General features: G+C 39.8%; 1 protein-coding gene across 1 annotated transcript in view; it reads left to right on the top strand.

Moving 5' to 3' along the window:
• Positions 1-25,005, top strand: part of GAD2 (glutamate decarboxylase 2) — an 84,312-nt gene that overhangs the window by 34,063 nt on the left and 25,244 nt on the right. Inside the window, exons 9-13 of the mRNA XM_020978230.2 lie at positions 7,018-7,072; positions 9,757-9,873; positions 13,505-13,569; positions 19,844-19,922; positions 24,673-24,822. Of these exons, the coding sequence (XP_020833889.1) occupies positions 7,018-7,072; positions 9,757-9,873; positions 13,505-13,569; positions 19,844-19,922; positions 24,673-24,822 (466 nt within the window). The remainder of the gene's footprint in view (positions 1-7,017; positions 7,073-9,756; positions 9,874-13,504; positions 13,570-19,843; positions 19,923-24,672; positions 24,823-25,005) is intronic.

Raw genomic sequence — 25,005 nt, forward strand, 5'->3', positions numbered from 1 at the left:
CCTGAAGCATTTCTTTCCCAGTTTGGCACTCGAGGTCAGTTCACCCCCAAATCATAACTCCTGGATAAAATATGTGCAGCTTAATATGATTTTGCTATATCTTAGGCTAGGACTAGGGGAGATGAGGGAAAGGGGAAGGCAGAAGAAAGGGAAAATCCATATTTTGGTATAAAGAAACATTGAAATACAACTACCTTTCATTTATTTCTCTAGACTACATTGATGCCTCTATCTTATTAATTATAACAGTTATCATTTACATAGGCTAGCTCGTTTGATCCTCACAACAACCCTGTGAGGTAGATGCTATTATTATCCCAGATTTTTACAGAGGAGAAAACTGATGCAGGTGAGTTACCCAGGGTCAGGCAGCTACCAAGTGTGTGAGGCAGGATTTGAACTCAGCTCTTCCTGACTCCAAAGCTAGCCCTCTATCTACTGTACCACTTAGCTCCTAAGTTGGCATAGGTCTTTCTTCTTAGAGGTTCATGAAGTACTACTGAAGAACAGAAATGAGAAGCATCTTCCACCATTTATCTAACACCATAAAACTGGAAGCAAGTGTCCTTGGGTAAATCATTTAGCTTCTCAGTTTCCTCATCTGTAAAATGGAGATTATAATAGCACCTACTTCACAGTGTTCTTGTGGGGGTTAAATGAGTTAATATATGAAAGGTGATTGGCAAATTTTAAAACACTATATAAAGGATATCATCATCATTATCATTATCACCATCATCATTAACAACATCTTGTTAGCAAAGAATAGAAAACTCAGAGTGATAGAAGATAGGACAGGGTTAGGATAGACAGGTAGCAGCAATTTAATCAAGCATTATGCATTAATTAATCATATATTTTGTTCCAGACCAATGAAACCAAACGTATAGTCCTTATCTTATATACCAGGCACTATAAGCCAAAAAAAGAAACAAGAAACAGCTCCTGCCCTCAGTGCGCTTACATTCTTTTGAGAAAATAAATGTTACATACAATGAAAATATTAAGGAATTGAAGAGAGGGCACTAAATTAGAAGGTGGTAAAAGTACCCAAAGGACTCTCAAGGGTGCTGCAGATAGATTTTGCATTAGCTCTCTCTCCTTCAGGCATTTCTCCAAATTGTAAATCCAAAATGCAAATAACCCTAACCAAAAAAAAATGACACTTGGTCAGTTTAAGGTTGACTGCTAGAAGGTGCCTCACTGAAGGTTCTGTCCTTCTAGGTCTCTTCCATTCTTATAATTCTATTCTTACTTTTGATTTTTTTTAAGCACATGTAAATAAACCAGTGCTTCTCCTTGTAACTTTTCTAACATATCCCTTTTGTTTTGTAAATTACAACTCCATTACAAAGCACCGGATTAGCTAAATACTCTACTTTGTCATTCGTGTTTACTCTAACAATTTAAATTCTAAAATATCTGGGGTTCATTATATTTGCTTATTAAATGAACTGATTCTGCCCAGAGCCATGAATCCCTTTCTAACACTAAGTAAAGTGGTTAGGGAGGCTCATTAACTCTTTCAGGTCATTAGTAAACTGTTCAGTACACTAAAAATCAGCATCAATCATTCTCTAGCTGGACTATAGGTAAACCATTCAAATGTTCTGTTTCCTTTGGATTTATTTGCAATAAATTTGGTGATACTTCTAATGACTACGGGGGGGGGGGGAATTATTCACTGCCCTAATAATTTGGTTCTTATTCAAGGGAGTGGCTAGAATATTGAAGACAATAGAATTCCGAGTGCATACCTAAGGTGTCCCAATTGGTTGACCATGCTTGTCCTAAAGAGATCATGGGAGTAGGTCTTCCCCCACATCTTCACATCCCTCTCTGTAGCCAGTAAGGTTTCACTTAAGAAAGCAGAGCACGGTCATAAGCTACCATGGTTGAAATACTTGCTTGGAATTATTTGTGAGCAGAGCATAACAGGACTTCCCCATTAGTATTCTTTCCTCCACTCAGCATCACAGATTTTGCTTTCAATACCTTCCCCTACAGTCTCCATCCTCTATACCTCACCTCCTCAATAATAAGGCTTCAAAGACGACCAGAATAAGTTGAGTGGCCTACAATATTGTTTAATTAATAGTGTTTACCTCTTTGATAGCTAGGACAGGTGAATAAAGAGGATTAAAAAAATCAATCAGGCAATCAACCAATAAGAATTTGTTATGAGTAATAAATGATAGTTATTGATTACTAGATCCCCATATGCAAGACCAATAAAATTACAGAATCAGTCTCTATCTCTAGTCCCTATAGTATCCCACATACCAAGTACTGAGCTAGGCACAGGGGATAACAAGTCCAAAGAGAAAGAAATGCTTCCTGCCCTCAAGAAGCTTACATTCTATTGGGAAGATAACAAGTAAATAGAAAGAAAATACATAGAGATGAGGGGTGGAAGAGGGCAGCCTGATATTTTCATGATCATTCATGACATTCCCTAAGGAGGTGAGCTTTCAACTTTATGAGATCAGATCACAACGTATATACATGGATTGCCTGGACAAAGAGATGTTAAATTCAGAGCACCATTTTCATATGGCTTTAGAGAAACTCTCAGTGAAATATCAAATACAAATCACCCAGTTTAAAGGTACAAGCCTGGAAAAGCCCTTGCTAATTAGGACTAGCAGTAGCTCCAGTAAATCAGAAATGGTTGCAGACATTGAATGAATCCCAAATAGGGAAAAATTCACCCAACTCTTCACAAAATTAAAAAAAAATTCTCCCCATATATACCTAGGAGAACAAAGCGAGGCCTGATTCATTCACGAAAGCTATCTGGGACAAGGGATTCCTATACCAGGGGCCAAATTTGTGAGTCAGAGCCAATAAATAGTGCTTAGCTAACTGCCTAAGTACTCATAATAACAATAAGAACAACAATAAGAACAATACTAACTACCTCAAAACCCAGCCTATGATCCATGTAGCAAGGTTGGGGGAAATGCAAGGTAAGGGAACGCTGATGTAGAGTAGGGCCCTTTGTAATGCCCTGAGGTTCTTCCCTCAGGCTTTCAACGCCTGACAAGAATCCAGACAAATTGGCCAGTTGAACTCTAGAAATGTCATTAATTGAACATCAGAGTATTTGATGTCCATGTGGAAAACTACTCTCTTCTTAAAATGTGCTACCAATGCGGGAATTTCAAGAACAATTCACAGTGAAAATTGCATTTTTCAGAGAGGCAGCTTAAGTTCATTGTGATTCTGCTTGGCCTCAAGTCGATTATCATCTGTCCTAAATAGGACTAAGCATGTCTTCCAAAATAAAGGAATCAAACCAAGATAATGTATTAACTCCTTGTTGCCTATGGATAAGATCAAGCTATATAGCTCTACCAATAAAATAAGCAGTTCTTTTGTTCTGGAGGATCTTTCTCCAAAGATATCAAAATATCATTCAGACTTCATACATGTAATATTCTTTTAAAAAATATTAGACTTAGACCTAGGGCGCCTCGTCAATCTTGAGAACATAATACTGCTCTCCTTGGAGGCGGCATCTTTGTTGGGCAGGTCACTCAACTAATTTCCCTCTGCAAGTTCGACTCCTGAGGTTGGGCACTTAAACTCCCCTGTTCTGGTGCTTTGAGCAGTCAGGTCCACTCCCTTTTAGGTTGGTGTCTACTGCTGGGCAAGCAATTCTATTGCAAGATGCCCGGCCTCAAATCTCCTCCACAGACCCAGGTCCAAGCAAAGACTGATCCCTTCTTTTTTTGACTGACAAAACTCATACTCCTCAGAGTTTACTCCTACCTTAACCCAGCCCCTAGAGAATCTATCTCAGTTTTTAAAGAGCTACTGAAATGTGGCTCATCTACCAATGGCTGCTGGCCCTCTAATTTGTTCAGGCTTGACTAATGAATCTACTCACATGGTATAATGGAGTAGAGATACTGCTAGTACGTTGTTTAAGTCCTTAACTCCTTATTGTTACCTGCTTTTTACCTTCTGTGATTTCTTTAACTGGACTAGGGGAAAATCAATTGAGCAAGGATCAGTTGAGTGCCCCTCACCCTCACATAAGAAATAGAGAGTATGGGGAATAAAAAGGCTCTTTCCCAGCTCATTGACTTTCCTCTAGTATTTATCTCCTCTTGTTTCAAGTATAAGCCATTTCCAATCTGTATTATTCATACTTCTAGTGGGAAAAAAATAAAAGAAGATACTCAAATGATTTCAGAATGGCTCATTCTACTCTCAGCATTTCCTGTCTTGCCAGTTCATTCTGTCACACTTTTGAAATGCAGGTGTTTTGCTACTTCCTCTTTAATTAACAGATGTCTTGCTTCAAAACTTATTACGAAAGCCACTAAGAGGCAGTGTAACACAAGTGTATAGAGAGCTTTCCTCAGGGGACTAAAGGCCTGGGTTCCAGTACTATCTCTTACGTGTACTATCAGGTGACCCTAGAAAAGTGACTTACCCTCTCAAAGCCCCAGGTAACTTTGTGACTGTAAGTTGTAAAGCAGGTGCTAATTTGCATTGGTAAAGACAATCTCCTGTCTAGGAATTTCCTGTACCAAAAAACTAAAAAATCCAGACCAGACAGATAGACAGACAAGACAGACAGAAAGACAGATAAACAGAGATAGATAGATAGATAGATAGATAGATAGATAGATAGATATGAAATCAAGTGAAGGCAACTTATGAAATGGGTATACCAGGGAACACTATTGATGATGATGATGATGATGATGATGATGATGATGATGATGATGATTCATAGTACATCTATTATTCTCATCTCCAATTTTTTTGGTGAGGCAGTTGGGGTTGAGTGACTTGTCCAGAGTCACACAACTAGTAAGCGTTCCACCTAGCTCGCCTCTCTCCATTTTAATGATGGGAAAACAAAAGCTCAGAAATCATAGTTTAGCCCATACCCATGTAAATCATTGAACTTCTTTGAGGCTCAGCTTTCTCATCTGCAAAATGGGAGAGATACAGGCATTGGACCTCTGAGATCCTTTCCACTTCTAAAACCATGAGATATGTTACTTAGTTACTTGCCTATGGTCATATCATTAGCATGTGTCATCGAGAGGGTCATTCAGCACTCTCTCCATTAAACCCTGCTACCTCTTATAGATGCTACAGGAGCCAAACATGGGATGATCAGTGTTGCCAATCAACCAGGAACCAAATGTGGCAGACTCTGTCAGGCACTGGAGATGCAAAGACAAAAATGAAACAGTCCCTACCCTCAAGGAGTTTATATTCTGTGGGGGCAGGGGGAAGCGACAACATGTGCATAAATAAACAGACAAAAATTATGTATGATAAATATTTTTGAGGAAGACAGAAGGATACTAACAACTGCAAAGGGATGCACCATGGACAATGGTCACTTAGAGAAATGAATAAAACATTTCCCTAGAAATGACAACGTCTTTTGAACCAACGAGAAAGCTGTCATTAGGAATTTTGGCAACCAGAGAAAATTATTTGAGTCAGGGTCAGAGGGTGGTCAGTCTTGGTTATGTACGGATACTCAAGGATGGCTGTTTCCCAAGAAGTATGACCCCCAACATTTATGGTAGGGATGAAAACACCAACCCAATCTCTGGAACAGACAATGGGAGAAGGGAATATGGAATCAGAACCTGAGAGTTAGAAGAAACCTCAGAGGTCAACTAGTGCAGCCCATACACAAAGGATTTCCTATGCTAACATACCTAACAAGTGGCTATCATGTCTGTGCTTGAAGTTCTCCAAGGAAGGGGAACTACTGCCTTCTGAGGTAGCTTTTTCTACTTTAGGACATGGAGCCTAAATTTACCTCTGCAACTTTCAGCCATTATTTCTGAATCTTCCTTCTAGGGCCAAATGGGCCCTAGAAGGTTTAATCCCCTCTCCTTATGACTGTCCTTCAAGTACTTCAACACCACTTTTCTGTTCCCCCAGGGTCTTTTCTTTCCCAGACTAAACATTCCTAATACCTTCAACCAATTCTCACATGACATGGACCCAAAGCCCTTCACATCCTGGTTGCCATCCTTTCAGCTCTCTGGTTTCTTTAAAGTCCTCCTTAAATCATGGTGCCCAGAACTGAAGACGATGCTCCAGATGAGGTCTGCTGAGGGCAGAGTATGGTGGAACTATCACTTCCTGATACCTAGAAGCCACGCCCCCTCTTAATGCAGTCCAACATCCTATTAGCTTCTTTGGCTGTCGTCTCTATCACATCTCACACTAATCTTGAACTCCTCTAAAATTCCCAGATCTTTTTCAGAATGACTGTCATTGAACCAAACCTTTTCCATCTCATACTTGATTTCTTGTACCCAAATGAAGATTTTACATTTATGCTTATTAAATTTCATCATCAGCCCAATGCTCTTAGGCAAGAGGTGGGCAAACAATGGTCTACAGGCCAAATCCAGCCATTGCCTGTTTTTGAAAGGTCCATGAGCTAAGAATATTTTTTTTATTTTAAAAAAATAAGTCTTATGTTTTAAAATGTAAAAAAAAAACATTTTAGCTCTTGGCAGTGGGCTTGGGCCAGATTTGCTCCTTGGGAAGCCAACCTCCATGATCTAGACTGTGAAGATTCTTTTGGATACTGACTTTACATCCACCATGTTAGCTATACCTTCCAGCTCTGTGACATCTGCAAATTGTATGATTACACCATCTATATTTTTATCCAAATCATTGATAAAAATAAAAGCACTAATTAAAAAAAATCAGATGGGAAAAGGGACAGTGGTCAGTGAAGGTGGGCCCTGGGAGAAGGTTGGGAACCTCAGAGTTGACTCTGCATGATGTGGAGACAGCAAGCCAAGACCTTGCCATAAGAGGTAAGCTTCCCCCTCCAAGGTCAGCATCCTTAAGTAAAGCTCCAGCTTCTCTGCCTTAGTGCATCCTTCTAAAATGGTCATTGTTATCCACTTTTTGGTTCAGGTTATTTCCCGTGCAATGTTATCTACCTTTTAAAGGATTCAGAGGACATTACTTAAATCAAACTTTTGACATAATTATTCTTTTTCATAGAGGGAAAATGATTCCATCTGATCTGGAGAGAAGAATTGTTGAAGTTAAACAAAAAGTAAGTTTGTGCAGTGAGCAACGCATACCTCATTACAAGTTTGGAACACCTCGTTTCCATTTCTATCCAGGGGAAAACAGGTTCTGTTTCTGTTTTAAGAAACAGAAATCAAACTCCATCTCCTTCCTTGCAGGAAAATTTGGAAGTTCCCACCCAATCCCTGATTACTCCTCTGGAATAGAAGCTACACATTCAAGAGGCCAAGGTTACTAAGATGAAAAAGCCTTGTGGCCTTCCACAAGATTTGTCTTTATTTTGCTCTTGACATAACTTTCTCAATTACTTTGGATTCAGGGCTGGGGGTCTGTGATGCTATCACTGACTGAGTGTTGGCACGAGATGGACAGACTTCAGGAAGATTACTTTGACAAACAGAAAATATAAAATGCAGCATTCTAAGGAATAATCTAGGTGAGCCAGTGGATGAAGTGCTAGCCTTGGAGTCAGGAAGACCTGAGTTGATATGTGACCTCACACACCTATTAGCTATGACACCCTGGGCAAATCACTTTTCTGGGCCTCAATTTCCTCATCTGTAAAACAGGAACAATAGTATTACCTATTTCATTCGGTATTTTGAAAGCTCAAATGAGATAATACATGCAAAGTGCTTTGTAAGCCTTAAAACATTATATAAATACTAATTATTATTTTTATTGACACTATTAAAAATAATCCCAAAGCTTCCATGTATCTTATGTGAGGAGAAACTGTGGATAACTCTGAGTTTCAGCTCAGTTTGTCTTCAAACACATCCAAACATGTTTTTTCTTCTCTCCAAATATCATCTTTTGCGAGGAGCAAATAAGGTTTTCTTTAAGCTGTCACGGTGAAGCCACTCACTTTACACCTTGGTTCGTAGACCAGCAAGGTCAGTTTTGTTTTCAGAGCTCTGCTCTGCTAGTAGAGGTTTTTGGCAAATGCAGCCTGCAGGGATTAGGACAGCAAAAGACCGTACACGTTTTTCAGGGCTAGACAAAGTGAGAGAGAAGGCAGGAGGAGAAAGTTGGAGTGTATCACATCCTTTGTCTCCTAGTTAAGCAGCATTCTGAAGGATTACAGCCTTGGCCTTTTGTGCCACCTAGAGGTAAAACACGGGTCTAACGGTCAAAAGAGACAGGAACAGAAAAGATGGGGAGGGGGAAAATGTGATAAAGCTGGTAAATCTGTGACTTCCTCTTTGAACATTTCTCCCTGTGTCTCCATGGAAAAAATCCTCTCCTGTCTTTCTGTATGCATCCTTAATAAAAGCATCTTGGCCCATAGAAGATGTTATTTCTTCAGTTCCCAATGATCAGTGGGGAAAGGAGAAAGGGAACAAGCATTTATTAAGCACCTACTATGTTGCAGCCACTGTGATAAGCACTTTACAAATGTTATTTCATTTGCTCTTCACAACAACCCATGATGTTGGTGCTACTATTATCTCCATTTCACAATTCAGGAAACTGAGGCAGAGTTAAGTAATTTGCCCAAGGATCACATAGCTAAAGGTCAGACATGAACTCAAGTCTTCCTGACTTCAAGCCCAGCATTTCAACCACTTTGCCACCTGTGTGGAAATTGGGAACATGATGAATTGATGATGAAAAGAGGAAGAGGAGGAGGAGGATCAGGTTAGAATAGCATAAGAAGAGGGTGAAATTTAGGGCCTAGAAAATTAGATAGATAGATAGATAGATAGATAGATAGATAGATAGATAGATAGATAGATTTATAGATAGATAGATAGATAGATAGATAGATAGATAGATAGATAGATAGATGATAGATAGATAGACAGATAGATAGATAGACAGACAGACAGACAGAAAGATAGACAGACAGACAGACAGACAGACAGACACAGATAGACAGACAGACAGACAGACAGACAGATAGATAGATAGATAGATAGATAGATAGATAGATAGATAGATAGATAGATAGACAGATAGGTAGATAGATAGATAGACAGACAGACAGAAAGATAGATAGATAGATAGATAGATAGACAGACAGACAGACAGAAAGATAGACAGACAGACAGACAGACACACAGACAGACAGACAGACAGACAGACAGACAGACAGATAGATAGATAGATAGATAGATAGATAGATAGATAGATAGATAGATAAAGCATATATCTTGATATACACCCACATATTTATATATAGTGAATTTTCCAGGCCTTCAACCCTAAATCAATCAATTTCTATGTGTCTATTTCTACATATATATGTATAAAAGTATATAAGGAGGTGTGTAAGCATATATTTATATAAGTTTATATGCTATATAAGTTATATAGCTATATACTTACATAAATATATAAGGAAGTATATAAGTATGCTTATATAAGTATACTTATATACACAGAGATAGATCTATATGCAGATATTTAGATATGTGTGTATATATAAAGGTCGATATATATACATACAAAGATAGAGGTAGATAGATAGATAGATAGATAGATAGATATAGATAGATAGATAGATAGACGGATGGATGGATGGATGGATAAAGATAGATAGCAGCCATGATGGAGCAGATTCACCTATTATTTCTCCACAATAGCTATTCCAGAGAAGGAATGCACTTTCCAAAGCACATTGCCTGCTGGTTTGGACTATATCAAAGAAATGGCCATCAGGCAAGCTGCTCCTTCATACTCTTTTGTCTTTCCTCTTTTATCTAGGGATTCGTTCCCTTCTTTGTGAGTGCCACCGCAGGAACCACAGTGTATGGCGCATTTGATCCCCTTCTAGCTATTGCTGACATCTGCAAAAAATATAAGATCTGGATGCATGTGGATGTAAGTACCCTATGAAGGACTGACTCCTGAAGGATTTCCCCGCAGGAAGTCTGGGGCTGGGAAAGTGTGTTGGGAGTTTTTTTCTTCCAAGAACTTCTTTTTGTTGCTGTTGTTTTTGGTTTTTGCTTGTGACTCTTGGGATAAAAAAAAATTTCATGGTGGTCTTCTTAAGTTCCCCATCATGGCTAGAGGGAGTACGGAAGGCTATAGTTAGCCTAATATTAATGTTTCCAGGAATCAATTTGAAGTCAATGATAGGCAGGGTGATGTGACAGAAAATCTGAATCTGAAATCATAGGACTGGCTTTGAATCCAAACTCTGCTGCTAATTACTGTGTGACACTGAGCAAGTCACTTACCTGTCTGGGCCCTTTTTTCCTTAATGACAAAATGAGGGAGTTGGACTATATCCCTCCAATGTCCCTTTACGTTGTATTTCTGTGACCTATTATCTTCTGATGCCTCAACTTGCTTGCGTAAAATCAGAGAACGATAGCTTTAGACTTGGGAGGAACCTTGGAGATCGTCTAGTGCAACTCCTTAATTTTAAAGATAAGCAAATGGAGGCCCCCAAAGCATAAGTGACTCACCCAAGGTCATACAGGTAGCAAGATGAGGATTCAAACCATGGTCATCTGACCCCAATTCCACCATTTATTCCACTGTACCATGCTGTCTCTATGTGAAAGGGTTGGACTCTCTCGAGTTCAATACATTTTGAAATGTAATAATGAACATATTTCCATCATGATGGAAATTCCTAATCATAGAAGTCTTCTGGCCCCTATAAATAGCAAATGGAACTAAAGGTCTAATTCCCAAATCACAGAACTGAACAAAACCTATAGAGTAACAAAACTGACTGCAAACAATCAACTTCTTTACAGCAAGATTCTTTTTTTCCCCCCAGAACATTTTCTTTCCTTTTTGCTTGTGTGACACTTCTATGTAACACCCTTAAAGGAGACAAGATGTTGGGTTTAGGTCAGCATCCCAAAGTTGAGAAACTTTTTCAAAAAGGATTCCACATCAGACATGTGGGCTTGATGAAGAAAGCAGGCTTGGGTATTTGCTAAGTTGGCAATACCCAATTCCATGCAGTTTCTCATTTTAATCAGCCTAGAAAACATAGTTTATGTTTCCAGTATTTTGCCTTCATGACTAATTACATTTATTCCAAAGAATCACGAAGGCAGACTCACCCAAAATATTTCCAAATGAAAAATCTATTTTTAAAAGGATTTAAGTTTAGATTGTTTGCAACCTTATGCAAGTCACTCAACCTGCATAATCTCAATTTCCTTATTTGTAAATTGGAGATAATAATCTCACCTACCTCACTAGACATTTTTGTTGTTGTGGCTGGATTTGAGTCTAGGACCTGGGAGAACTGAAATTCCTTTTCCTTAGTTAAGGTCAGGCAGGCCTGACAAATTCTCACCATCATGGACGCAAAGTTGTCTCTTTGTTATCAGAAACTTGTTTGTTTCGTTTTGTTTTACCATCTCTCCCCCCCCCCCAACCCAGCAGTGTGGATTATGACAAAACTAGGCAAATTCTTGTTTATCTTCTTGGATGGCCTGGCCCCAGGCAGGAAATTATAGCATGAACTTTAGAATCCATGTAATACAACCAGCTCTCTCATTTACAGATGATGTCACTGAGTCCCAAAGAGTTTAAATGACTTGCTTATGGTCATGCAGCTTGTTAGTAGAAGAATCAAAATTAGAAGTTGGGTCTCGTGAACCACTTTCTTTCCATTATGACATGCTGCCCAGTTACACAAAGATTGACCAGCCTGTTTAACCTTGCTAACCAATCCACTAAAAGGAGTCACCTTAACGATTTTAAAAATAAGACATCCTCTCTGTTCTGAGTTCAGCTCCATGATCTCCGACCCATATTTCCTATTGAAAATAGAAATAGGAGTTCTTTCAAAATACTGTATTAACTTTTCAAACTTCTATCATGCTCTTTGATTTTTATGTGATTTCTATAATTAAAATAGAGAAGAAAAGCAACACAAATCCTCAGTTATAAAACAGGCCTTATAAGCCCATTATGTAACTCTGAGGTTAGTGTGTATCTTTTAAAAGTGAAAAAAAATCTTAAATTACAATAATAATATACAAAAATAATTTAACACTGCATATCTATTTTATATTTTAAATTTTGAATTATTTTGGCAATGTTTGAAAAAAATCTGCGACCTTTATCCATGTGGCAATTCCCTCCGGCAAAGCAGGTCACAACCCATTCATGCCTGGGGTCCTAGGCCACTCTTATTCCTGTCCTCCCATAAGGTCACCGCAGGGGGTCTAAACAATAAGCTGGCAGCTTTCCTGTCTCTTGACATCACAAGGATACCCATGAAGCACATAAATATCAGGGGTTTATTTCAATATTGCAGGTTTTTAAAATTTTAATTTTCAAATGAATCTCTATTCTGTTTAGACACATCATTTTCCAAAGGTGATTCCCCACTGGTACAAATCTTGGTAAATGGAAGACCCTTCCAGGAAGATTAACAACTTGTTAGGCAACCCATTCTAAAACTCTCCAAATTATCTCCCTGCTTAAGTAATACTTTATCATCTGCATCCTTGGATGAATTTCCTCTTTTTTAATATGCTCTTCTTGGCAAGGTAGCCTTTTATATCCTCCTGCTGAGGGCTACATCCTTTTTAAGAGAGAAACTAGACCTCTTTTTCCCACCCAGCCACCTGACCTCATGCCTCAAAAGACCCCCTTCTTCACACTTCAGATTCCTAGGTTTTATTTCCACATACTCTGCACTAGAACCTTAACGAAAGGAGGAGAGAAAACAGCGTGGACTCTTCTGCACTGTACTCAGGCAGAGGTGATGTTCCCTAAGTATTTCTTCCCACACAAACCTAAAAGTTTGAATGCAGTCAGAGATTCTGGGAAGATTCAACCAACTCTGCTCTTCAGAAGGCCAGTACAGAATATAACCAAATTTAAGTATGCCTATAGTCAGAGAGGTGGTCTTCAGTGGGCAAGATCATCTGTCTAGCAGAAGGCACCAAAAGCTATTTGTGCCCCCTAATCAGAGAAATCTAGAAAAGGAAGGATGGGTTCTTGTTTTTCTTATATTCCTATGAAAGCACTGGACTAGACCATGGGTTGTTAACATTTTTATGCCTTGGGCCCATTTGGCAGTCTTGTGAAGTCCTTGAACTTCTAGCATACAATAGATAAAATTACAAAGGAAACTAAATATATTTAAATACAGGTATCAAAATAACTGGCAAATAGCAAAAAATTAATACTTTATCAAAATACAAAAAATAAATTTGTGGTATACTAATATCTACCAGTAGGTTTAATAGCTTCAGCAGTTTTAAAGTAGTGATGACTGTAAGTTATATTTCAAAATCTCTACCACAACTGTGCCACTACTATTACTATGGTTTGTTGCCTAAATTCACAGTTGAAGAAAATGATCGATTTCAGTTAGGCATTGGTGAAAATGAGGATATCATTTTTCCCATCCCAATTTAGGGGTCTCCTAAAATCCATCCATGGATCCCAGGTCAAGAATCCCTGGAATAGATGGTCCCTAATGTTTCCTTTCAGCTTTAAAACCTGTGATCCTATGATCTTTTCTTAGGCAGCTTGGGGTGGCGGCCTACTGATGTCCCGGAAACATAAATGGAAGCTTAATGGTGTGGAAAGGTAAGCACATTTAGCCAGCAGCTTAATGTTTGGTATCAAAGGCAACTAGCCCACTGAGACTCCAGAGAATCCTGGAATGCAGGTGTGCCTGGCTTTCTGCAGCTCCCACTGATTATGTGAAAATTAAATTCTTCAAAATCAAATCTTCTTAAACACAGCCGAGGAGCTGGCTATTTGAAGACAAAGCTCTTGTGAATTCTTTTGTAACCCAAATAATCATTTCCTAATTTATTTCAATGTACATTGAATTTTTGTACGCCCATTTACTTAAAGTGGGGCACACCTGGGATAATGTCTCATGGTTTTAGTCTTATATTAACTGTTTTCTGCTATAACATTAAATTTTGTTGTTGGTTCGTTTTGCTTGGAGGCTAAGCCCTTACGGAGAATCAGTTTCACATAGCAGATGTGAAAATGATTAGGACAGGGCATACATTTCCAATCCAAAACCAAAATGTGTATGTTGTAAAAAAAGATACTCAAAGCATATTGGCTGCTATGGCAGCTTCAGAAATTGTGGCTGGACACTGGGGGAGGTTCACCCAGTTCTTCCAACAAAGAAGTCTGGCAAAATGCAAGTCTGAGCTACAGTCATTCGCTTTGTCCTCTCCCCTCCCCAATTCAGATGGGAAGTAGAGTTCATTAGAGGCAACCAAATGCTCACCATATCCTGCCAAATAGCCAGATGTTCCCTAGGAAAACAGTCTCCCCACAGGCTCGGTGCCAAAGCTTCTCCTGAAGATGTCCATCCCAGAAACAGAAGGAGGAGCCCAGCGATGTGTGGGGGCATCTGTCAGCCCCAGGTCACAGACAGTGGCGGGACATTGGCAGCCCTGGAGAGGCCAAGACCAGAAGCTAGGCCAATCCGGTTTGGCATGGCAGACAATACGACATCACAGGCAAATAGTTATACCTGGAGAATCAGTTAGTCTAGGAAGAGAGGGAAGCTGGGTGATTAAAGGCAGAGGGTAAAACCAAGGTCAAATCCTGGAGTTTCAAGGCAAATTGGAGAAAATAAATCATGTACAGAGGCAGACTGATCCATGCAAAGCAAAGAGGCCCAAACAGAAGGATAATGTGACTGAATATCATGGGTCTGTGCCAGATTTGATTCAATTCAACAAACATCTCTTAAGCACCTGACATGTGCAAGCATTGTTCTAGCCCCAGCCCAGAGTTCAAACAGGTCAAGAAGGTCCAGAACTATATACAGTTCAATTCTAAAGTATTCATTAAGTACCAACTGTGTACAAGGCAAGTCAAGTGCATACATCAATGATCTAGACTGGTTAAGACAGTACAAGAAATGGATTCTGAGTATTGTGTTAGAGACTTTTAGATGGTGCTGTGGAGAAGAGTGCTGGTTGTATAAATGAAGGTCCTGGGTTCAAATCTCCACTGGGATAGTTACAAAAGACTTAGCTCTGATATTTACTAGGTATGGTTATGGGCAAATTCTCTGCATCTCAGCTGTCTTAGCTAGAAAATGAGGAGGTCAGATTAGATAACCTTCCAAGGCTCTTTCCAGCTTGAAATCTATTCTCCTAAAATGAAGAGGTAACCCTGAAGCCTGAAGTTCAAATGTTATACAAGGAAATAATGAATGAACTCTGAACAGGGAAGTGAATAACTATGGCTCAGGGGCTTATAAAGGTGGGAAGGCACGGTCAACAGCATAGACAGAGTAGAGCTAATAGCCCCAGACCCAGAGGCTGTCTGCCCCCTAACCTGGCTTGAAACGTCCTTCTTCATGCAGGGCGTAAAGGCAGTGAGGGCAAAGAGATGTTACTCTCCCCAGTGAAGCAAGGCTCGATGACTATTACAGCCGGCAATCAAAAAACAAAGACGCGATTGCCTTGTGGCAGAGGAACTCTATTCTCAGCTGAAGGAATTGGGAATGTTGAGCCTGGAGAAAAGAAAACCAGGGGAGGGAGGGAATGATAGCAATGTGGCCAAGTATTTCAGAGGCTGACACATCAGAGAAGGATGAGAATTTGTTCTGTTTAGCCCAAAAGGCAGAACCAGGAGGAATGGGTGGAAGTTGTGAAAAAAAAAAAGGCTTGATGTCAGAAAAAAAAAGAACCTTCTGTAACAATTACAGCCAATCAAAAATGAAACACGCTGTCTCGTTGGCTTTCTCCCTCATTGGAGAGCTTCATGACCCCTTCCTCTTTATGGACTAGATGATTTCTTAAGTGCCAATCCAAAATCGATGACTCCATGACCTTTTCCAAGTTCAGATGCTATTTTTATAACCACTCCTTCTGCTAACCCAATGAGGGCAATACTTGGTGGCTGGAAACAGAACTGTTCCCATATAGACATTACTACTCTTCTGAGAGCTAGTAAGGGTTCAAAAAATTCTTCCTGGAATACCAAACACAGGAACTATAGGCCTTTTTTGGGGGAGGGGCAGAGGGGTAAAGGACAGAACTGACTGTATTCAATTGACAGCTAGGCAGTGAAGTGCATGGAGTACTGAACTTGGAATCAGAAAAAACTCAATTCAAATTCATGCCATGTAAGATACACGTGAAAGAAGTAAAGACATTTAGCCCAGAAAAAGAAGATGAGGGCAGAGAATGGAACAAGATAGCTATTTTCAAATATTAAAGGATTAGCATGTAAAAGAGGAGTTAGCCTCAAGACAGATGGGTTGTGTAGGGGATGGAAGGCTAGGTCTGGACCAGGGGTGAGGAATCTGTGGCCTCAAGGCCACATGTGGCCCTCTAGGTGCTCAAGTGCGGCCCTTTGACTGAATCCAAATTTCACAGAACAAATCCCCTTAATAAAAGGATTTGTTTTGTAAAACATGGACTCAGTCAAAAGGCCACACCCAAGGACCTAAAAGGCCACATGTGACCTCAAGACCACACGTTCCCCACCCCTGGTCTGGACTCTCAATCCCTCTTCAGATACTTACTAGCTATGTGATGCTGGAAAAATCACTTAACCTCAGTGTCCTTATCTGTAAAATAGGAATAATAATAACAGCTACCTCCCAAGATTGTTGTGAGAATAAAATGAGACAATATTTGCAAAGAGCTTTGTAAACCTGAACACACTATAAATACTCATTGTTATTGTTGTCATTGCCGTTGTTATACTTGACCCCAAAGATAAGCACTAGGAACAATAGGTCTGAAGTTATGGAGACGGAGATTTTGGCTCAGAATAGGGAAGAACTTCCCGGGAATTACAGCTGGGCATGTGTGAAATAGGTTGCCTCAGGGAATAGTGAAGTCCCCAACACTGGAGGCTGTAGAATCAGAAATGACGCAGAGGGAATCTCTATTCAGGTACTGGTTAGACTAGGTCATCTTCGAGATACCTTTTTACTCTGAGATTCTGTAAAATAATACGATAGAGGGAAAGAAAGTGTGGGCATTTATAAGGGGTATTGAACTTGGAGTCTTAAAGGACCAGCAACACTTACCAGCTGTACAACTGCATGCCAGTCATCTAAGTCTCAGTTTCCTCATCTGTAAAATAAGGATAATAATTATGCTACCCATCTGATAAAGTTATTGTGATGCTAAAATGAGATAGTCTCAAGGTGCTAATATAAATTTCTGTATTTATTATCATAGACCATTTTTAAAATGTTTAATGGACTCTTCAAGTCCATATTTTCTCTTCCCATTCGTGGGGAATGACACGGTGACTCCAAGAACTCCTGTTGGAGCACAGACACTTTTAGCAGAATAGTGCATCATCTCAATAGTGCTGAGATCTGAACATGTATTTTCTCATCTTAGTTTCTAGCAGAATCAGTATAGAAGCATGGAGAATTCAACACGTACTGTCTATCTCTCTTATGGAAGCATTTGATACATGCTCAGAGCTGTGTCACCTAGGTAACCAAGAAAAGAAGGAAAGTTTAGAAAACAAAGTAATGCAGAGACTTACAAATACTACAGTTTCTTTGGAATACAGGTAACAAATCTCATTGCAGATGTCTTCTTTCTTCTGTTGTTACAGTTAACATTTTTTAGTAGCTACTGTGTGCAGAGACTGGGCTAAGTACAGGAGTGAGGGGAAAGTACAAAGCACACAGTCAATAAGCATTTATTAAATACCTACTATGTGTCAGGCACTAAGTGCTGGGGATACAAATATAAAAATAGTCCCTGTCCTCAAGGAGCTTACAATCTAATGGGAGAAGACAATAAACAAAGGAAGATGAAAAGCAGGTAGGGAGAAGGAAGGATGGGAAAGATGGAGAGAACAGCATGATAGAGGAGTCCAGTCAGGTGGGAAACGGCTGGCCATTTCCCATGATGGCTTCCATGATGGCTGGCCTGAGTGCCTTCCTTAAATGAAGCCTAGGGGAGGAGTTCTTCACTCTGCCCTCCAAATACAGGGGTCCCAAAGCAGCATGAAGTGTGAGTACCAATGTTGATGCAATCTTGCAGGTTAGTGAGGCCCCTGGATGCATGACTGAGAAAAAGCCAAAGGAATGCCGCTAAGTAGAAAATGTGCCGGTTAGGCTCTCTCTGTTGGGAGGGTCAACTTATTGAGACTCACGAGGTCATTTCCTCAAGAGTGGCCACCCTGCTAGTTATATTTCCACTATGGCTTTCTTCTCCCCAACTCCAATCCTGAGGGTCTCCTACTGGTGCCATCAGTCATAGCCCACGTGAAGATGGAGAAGGTGCTGTCTTATTAACCACATCATTTGGGGTCACAAGTATAGGGGATGCTCAGCCAATATTTGTTGTCGGGTTGACTGATACCCATTCACCAAACAGATAGATTGGCTCCTCTCCACCCTCACTTCCTAACTTCGTCCTAAGGCAGAGTCACTAAGAGGTGGGAAGCACATTCATTATTGTGAAAGAAGAGGGAGAAAAAGAGCTCTCTGGATTTCAGCCTGCTTGCCTTCTTCTTCCATCTAGAGCCGGAGGGAGATATATCCTACATGAGACTTCCCACTTTGCTTTGGGTATTTCTCCCAGAGGAGAGTCATGTACTGACTTTGAAAGGAACAGACTGCTACCAGGGAATGTTGGGCTTCCCTGAGCTCCGAATCTTATTAAGGACCCCAAACCAGAAATGGGCATATTTCTTCTTCTCTTCCTCTGTTCACTGGTCCTTTGAGTGCCCCAGGGAAGACTGAATAAGTACCTACAAATGTGAGTGCTCACCGCCCATATGGAAGCACTTTATCTGCTTCTCTTGCCATGATCTTTCTGCTCTTTATGTGTCAAGACAGAGAATTTAAATTCAAGTCATGTTTGTTGGGCCTCATCAGTTCAAATCCTATTTCAGATATATACTGATTGTATGACTCCAGGCAAATTATTTAACCTTTCTCAGGCTTAATTTCCTCCTGTGTAAAATGAAAGTAATAATAGCACCTACATCATAGGGTTGTTGTGAGGATCAAATAAAATAATGCATATGAAACTGTGATAGATGATTAATTGGATCCCTATTTTATTGACCCTCTATTTTATTCCAATCAGTATTAATTAGTTTGATACAATTCCATTGGGGTGATGATTATAAGTTCTGATAGTAGGCCTCAGAGCTGAGAACTACAGATGGTAAATTCACTTGCTTGATCACAGGAAGCTAACTAGAGGACCTCCACCCTTGTTTAAGCCAAGCCCAGCATGGCAGAGGTGACTCAATTTCATGGAAAGTTCCCCAGCTATTTTTGTTGCTCCTCTGTCCCTTGTCATCTCTCTATTGCATGGGGAACATGGGGGGATGACCATGAGCACTTGACCAACAAGTGACCCTGGTTGCCAGCTTACCCATGGGCGTGCTCATCAGGACCTCCTCAAAGGTCAAGATAGGTCTGTCAAGGTCTGCCCGTTAGCCCATTTGTCAACCAATGGGATTCTGTATTTTGTGAGACCTTCCTGGAGGGTGAAGGGCAAGGCCTATCGCCCAGTGAGATGTTGTACTTTTAGTTTACTTCATCTGCATTGTTCAGCTATCAAGGCTCTGGAGGAAGGGGGCATCTCAGATTATGAGAAAGATTCGAGGTCCACTTCATCAGCAGGGGCCATGGACCCTTTAATAAAGTGCCACTGGTTCAGAGCTCTGCCTCAGTGGTTTTTCTTGCAGATTGGACAATTCTTGAATCCCCACAAAACATTCTGCAAACTTTAAAGAGCTATATAAATGCTTGTTGTTGTTGTAAGCATGACACACCAGGAACGGGAAGGAGTACCTTGGAATCCTGAGCCATGCCCATAGAATTTTAGTCACCTGAGACTCTCTCAGTGAAGCTTTTCTCTTACATGGTTTGATTTTATTTCAGGGCCAACTCCGTGACATGGAACCCTCACAAGATGATGGGCGTTCCCTTGCAGTGCTCGGCTCTGCTGGTTAGAGAAGAGGTAGGTTTTGGCTGGTTTCATTTTTATTCCTTCAGAACATTCTCTCCCAAATGGGACATAAATGGTGCATATGGAAATTAGATGATGGTTATAGACAAAACGGGGGCTGCTACATGGTGCGGTAGATAAAGCATCAGGCCTGGACAAAAGGAGACCTGAGTTCAGATTTAGCCTCAGACACTTACTAGCTGTGTAACTCTGGGCAAGTCACTTATCCCTATTTGCCTCAGTTTCCTCATCTGTAAAACGAGCTGGAAAAGGAAATGGAAAACCACTCCAGTATCTTTGCCAAGAAAACTCCAAATAGGGTCACAGAGAGTTGGACACGACTGAAATGACTGAATGACAACAAAACTGAAGAGCGTATTCACACTCTGGTTAAGTTGTTTTTCCCAAGAACCTCTGAAGAATTAAGCTCAGAAGACTCTGAAGGGTAGGAAGGGGGAGAAGACCAAACCTAATATTCAGTCATAGCTTTAGAAGACCCTGCCATTTCGATGGGCATGGTTTCCAAATGGGAATTATTTTAGAGGCAACTAGGTGTCACAATAGATAGATCATTAGGCCTGGAATGAGGAGGACATGAGTTCAAATGCAGCCTCAGATACTTATTTGCTGTGTAATTAGTCATTTCACCTGTTTGCCTCAGTTTCCTCATCTGTAAAATGGGGATAATAACAGCACTTATCCCCCAGCATTGTTGTGAGGATCAATTGAGATAAATCTGTAAAGTCTTAGCCCTATATAAATATTAGCTATTATTATTATTAAATTCAATTTTTAATATCATTTACTTTTATATCACTTTTATTTCTGAATATCCTTTCCTCTTCTCCTATGTAGTGAACCACCCCTCGTAACAAAAAAAAAAATCAAGAGACAAAAAAGAAATTCAGCAAAACTAACGAACATATCAAATGAATCTGAAAGTTTATGCAATATTCCACCCTCAAAGTTCCCCATTTCCACGGAGAAGAGAGGGAAGTACATTTTCTCATGTTTTCTATAGGGCCCGACTTGGTCACTATAATTCCATAATGTTCAGTCTCGTTTTTCCAGATTAAAAAATCAATCAAAACATACTTGTTAACTGCTTATTGTGTAACAAGTATTGTGTTAGGTACTGGGGATACAAAGCAGGGCAAAAACACTGCCCTTCACCTCAAAGAGCTAACATTTTCCTGGAGGAAACAACATATAAATAACTTGGTACACACAAGATATTTACAGAGTAGATGACAGGTTAATTCAGAGAGAGAATGCTTGCAGTTAGATAGACTAAGAAAGGCCTCTTGTGAATATGGGATTTGGGATAAGTCTTGAAAGAGGCACGTGGGGGCACCATAGTGCATAGAGTGCCAGGCATGGAGTCAGGAAGACTCATCTTCCTGAGTTCAAATCCAGCCTCAGACACTTCCTAGCTGTGCGAACCTGGGCAAGTCACTTAACCCTGTTTGCCTCACTTATAAAATGAGCTGGAGAAGGAAATGGCAAGCCACTCTAGTATCTCTGCCAAGAAAACCCCACATGGGGTCACAAAGAGACAGACGACTGAAATGATTAAACAACAATAATAAAATGAGACCAACCTAGGGGATTGTAAGAGGGAGAGATGAAGAGGGCAAGCATTCCAGGCCACATGGACAGTCTGTGAAGGGGCCTAGAGACAGAAGATGGGACACTATGCGTGAAGAACTACAAGAAGGCTAATTTGGCTGGACCGAAGAGTGAGGGAAGGAGAGTAATGGATAGATAAAGCTAGAAACAAAGGGTGGGCCCAGGCTGGCAAAGTCTTTAAATGTCAAACAGAGGTCTTTGTATTTTATCCTAGAGGTAATAGGGAGCCTCTGGAATTTTTTGAGCAAGGGAGTAACATGGTCAAATCTGCACTTAAGGAAAATCGAGTTATCAAGTGTGGAGAATCTGTCCTTTATATTTATTGTGGAGCCATATGCATTTAGAATTGGCTGAAATGAATGGTTCAGATGAGGGGCTGTCTCTGATTCAGTATTTGTTGCTCTCTAACAACTAATTAACAGGAAAAAGCACCTATATTTATCATTATTATTGTCTACATTAGTATTAGTAATGATGATAGCAGCTCAAATGCATAAGGCATTTGAATGTTTTCAAGGCATTTTCTTCACATGAGCCAGGTTATGGAAGCCTCATTGTTCCTATTTTGCAGATAAGGAAACTGAGATTCAGAGAGGTAAAGGTAATATGGTTAGCTTAGCAGGCTTTCCTCAGTGTCAGCACCAGTGCCAACACACACATTCTGGAGACACCCATAGTGTTCAGTGGAACAAACTTCATGCAGGGTTGCCCCCTTCCACTGGGAGAATGTCTTTAGAGAAGACATTTCAGCAGTTTTTCCTGACGTTTTTATGCAAAGACAATGTCAATGTCACTGACCATCACCAAGCATTCATATTCTTTGAACTGGGTTTCCATTAGGCATGCTGGATCATGCTAATTTACTCCCACTCTTAGCCAGTCTTTATTATGATCAGTGACACATATCTATGAGGTTACATACCTGGGGTTAGTTGTGCAGTCTGCAACCATGGAATAGAAGTGAATGTTATATAGTAAAAAGCACCACAGGAGAATAGTGAAAAGAGTCCTCAGCTTGGAGTCAAGAGCCTGTGTTCAAAATCCCAGTTTTGATACTAAAAGTATGACAATGGGTGAACCACTTAACTGTCCTGAGTCTCATTTCCTTATCCACAAAATGGGGGCAATAATGGTTATACTACTTACATCAGTCTTGTCTGTATGATTAGAATAGTCTCCAAATTAGCCTTCCTTCCTAAATTGTCTCCTATCTCCAATCCATCTTCCACACAGTAGCCAGATTAATATGCCTGAAGCATGGTCTGACCATGTCACACCCTTGCTCAAGAAACTCCTATGGTTCCCTCTTGCTTCCAACACAAAACAGAAGCTTCTCTGTTTGACATTTAAAAACCATTTTCAGGACAGTTCCACTCTACCTTTTCAGGCTTCTTGGATATTACTCTCCTTCACATACTCCATCTTATAAGCAAAGTGGCCTGATTCCTCTATTCAACATGCCCATCTCTGCCTCTGTATAGACTGTCCTCCTTGTCTGGAATGCCCTCCTTCTCCTCACCTACACCTCCCAGAATCCCTAGGTTCCTTCAAAGCTCGATTTAAGTTTTACTTCCTACATGAAACCTATCCTCCCCCATTTACTAGCAATTCTGCCTCAGAAACAACTTGGTATCTACTTCGTATGTGGTTTGTATTTACTTATGTATGAAGATGTTGCTTTCCCTCAATAGAAGGTAAGCGCCATGAGGGCAGGGACAATTTCACTTTTGTCTTTATATGCTCAACACCTAGGATGGTGTCTGACACACAGTAGGCATGGAAGATGAGTAATTAATGCTTGTTGAAAAACTTAAAACATTTTATAAAAGTTGGTTATTAATATTTTTCCATCTCTGTAGGAAGCCTAAATGGGCTCTAAATAGGCAGCCAGGTATCATAGCAAAGAGAGTACTGCACTTAGAGTCAGGAAGTCCTGAAGTCAAATCCCTCCTTAGACACTTTCCATTTATGTGACCACAAGCAAGTCACTTAACCCTGTTTGCCTCAGCTTCCTCCTCTGTAAAATGGGGGTATCTCCAGGGTTGTTACGAGGATAAAATGATAATATTTGTAAAGCCCTTTGCAAAATTTAAAGTGCTCTATCGGTGCTAGCTATTATTATCTTTATTCCTCAGACATGTTGTCTTTTCTGCCCCAGTTAGTCTATTTTCATCCATACCTTTTGTAATATTGCATGTGATTTCTTTTTGTTCATTCTAAAAATAATCTGATTATTTTCAAGTCAAAATGGAGTCCAAAGAACAAAATGGACTTTGGTTTATAAGATAGGTATAGGTTTTGTTCATTCTTAGCCTGCATATTCATATCTACAGGCTCTATCTTCAAGTTTTTATTCCATTGTATGTTTAGTTTAATTAAAAAAAAATAGTCCGGGGTCTAATTTCATTACTTATTTTGAAAAACAGTTCCACTTTTTAAGGGACTCTTATCTATTCATGATTCAGGAAGAAAACATACTCCAAAAGGCACTATGGCACTTTGTATAAAAAGACTAGACAAAGGCCTCTTGGGATTCATGACAAGTTACAAAGTATTAGGTAATTTTTAGTGAAGAAATTGGAAGTGATTAAAACAAAACACTTTTTTTTTTTTAACAGAAAGCATGACTTACACTATCCTTTGGGACAATTCAAATGCTTATCATCACTACCCATTTTGCATGACAAGGTTAGGGTACTAAGGTACTAAGATCTTTGCTTCTCACAAAATCCCATTATAATATAATGAGCAATTAAGTTTGATAAGGATACTTTTCACTCTACTAAAAGGTTATCATGATTTCTTGTTATAAAGGCCTAATCTTTAAGGATAGAATGAAAGCATAAGCACATATGTATGGTTATAGTCCAGTAACATTTGACTCTAGGTCCACTTACTATACATAAAACTAATTCAACAGCCAACTGTGTCCATGTCCTTGCTATTGAGAAAAATTATTCCCATTTTTTCTCTTTAATCTCATAGCATGAATCCTTCTGCCTTCATTTTCCAGGTCATAAGCAACCTCACTTGTCACAACAGCAGGACTTTTTAATTATTATTATTATTATTTCAACCCTAAGTATTAGCAAATTTGATGGGATTTCTTTTGCTTTCTCCCTGTCTCTTTAAGGGGTTGATGCAGAGCTGCAACCAGATGCATGCTTCCTACCTCTTTCAACAAGATAAACACTATGACTTGTCTTATGATACTGGAGACAAGGCTTTACAATGTGGGCGCCACGTTGATGTTTTCAAATTATGGCTAATGTGGAGGGCAAAGGTAAGCAAACGTGAGATTTTTGGTTGTTCTCTACAGATAGAAACCAGATCTGATCAGCTCCATTATGCCACGTGATATATTAGTTTCTGGATTGAAAGTGCCTCCCCCAAGATTGAATTCCTTATGTCCAGTTGTGTGTGTGCCTTTTTTTTTCATACCCTCTACGGGGCAGAATATAATCAC

The sequence above is a fragment of the Phascolarctos cinereus genome, unplaced genomic scaffold, assembly GCF_003287225.1.
Source record: "Phascolarctos cinereus isolate Bilbo 61053 unplaced genomic scaffold, phaCin_HiC Scaffold_1;HRSCAF=81, whole genome shotgun sequence".
Lineage (NCBI taxonomy): Eukaryota > Metazoa > Chordata > Mammalia > Diprotodontia > Phascolarctidae > Phascolarctos > Phascolarctos cinereus.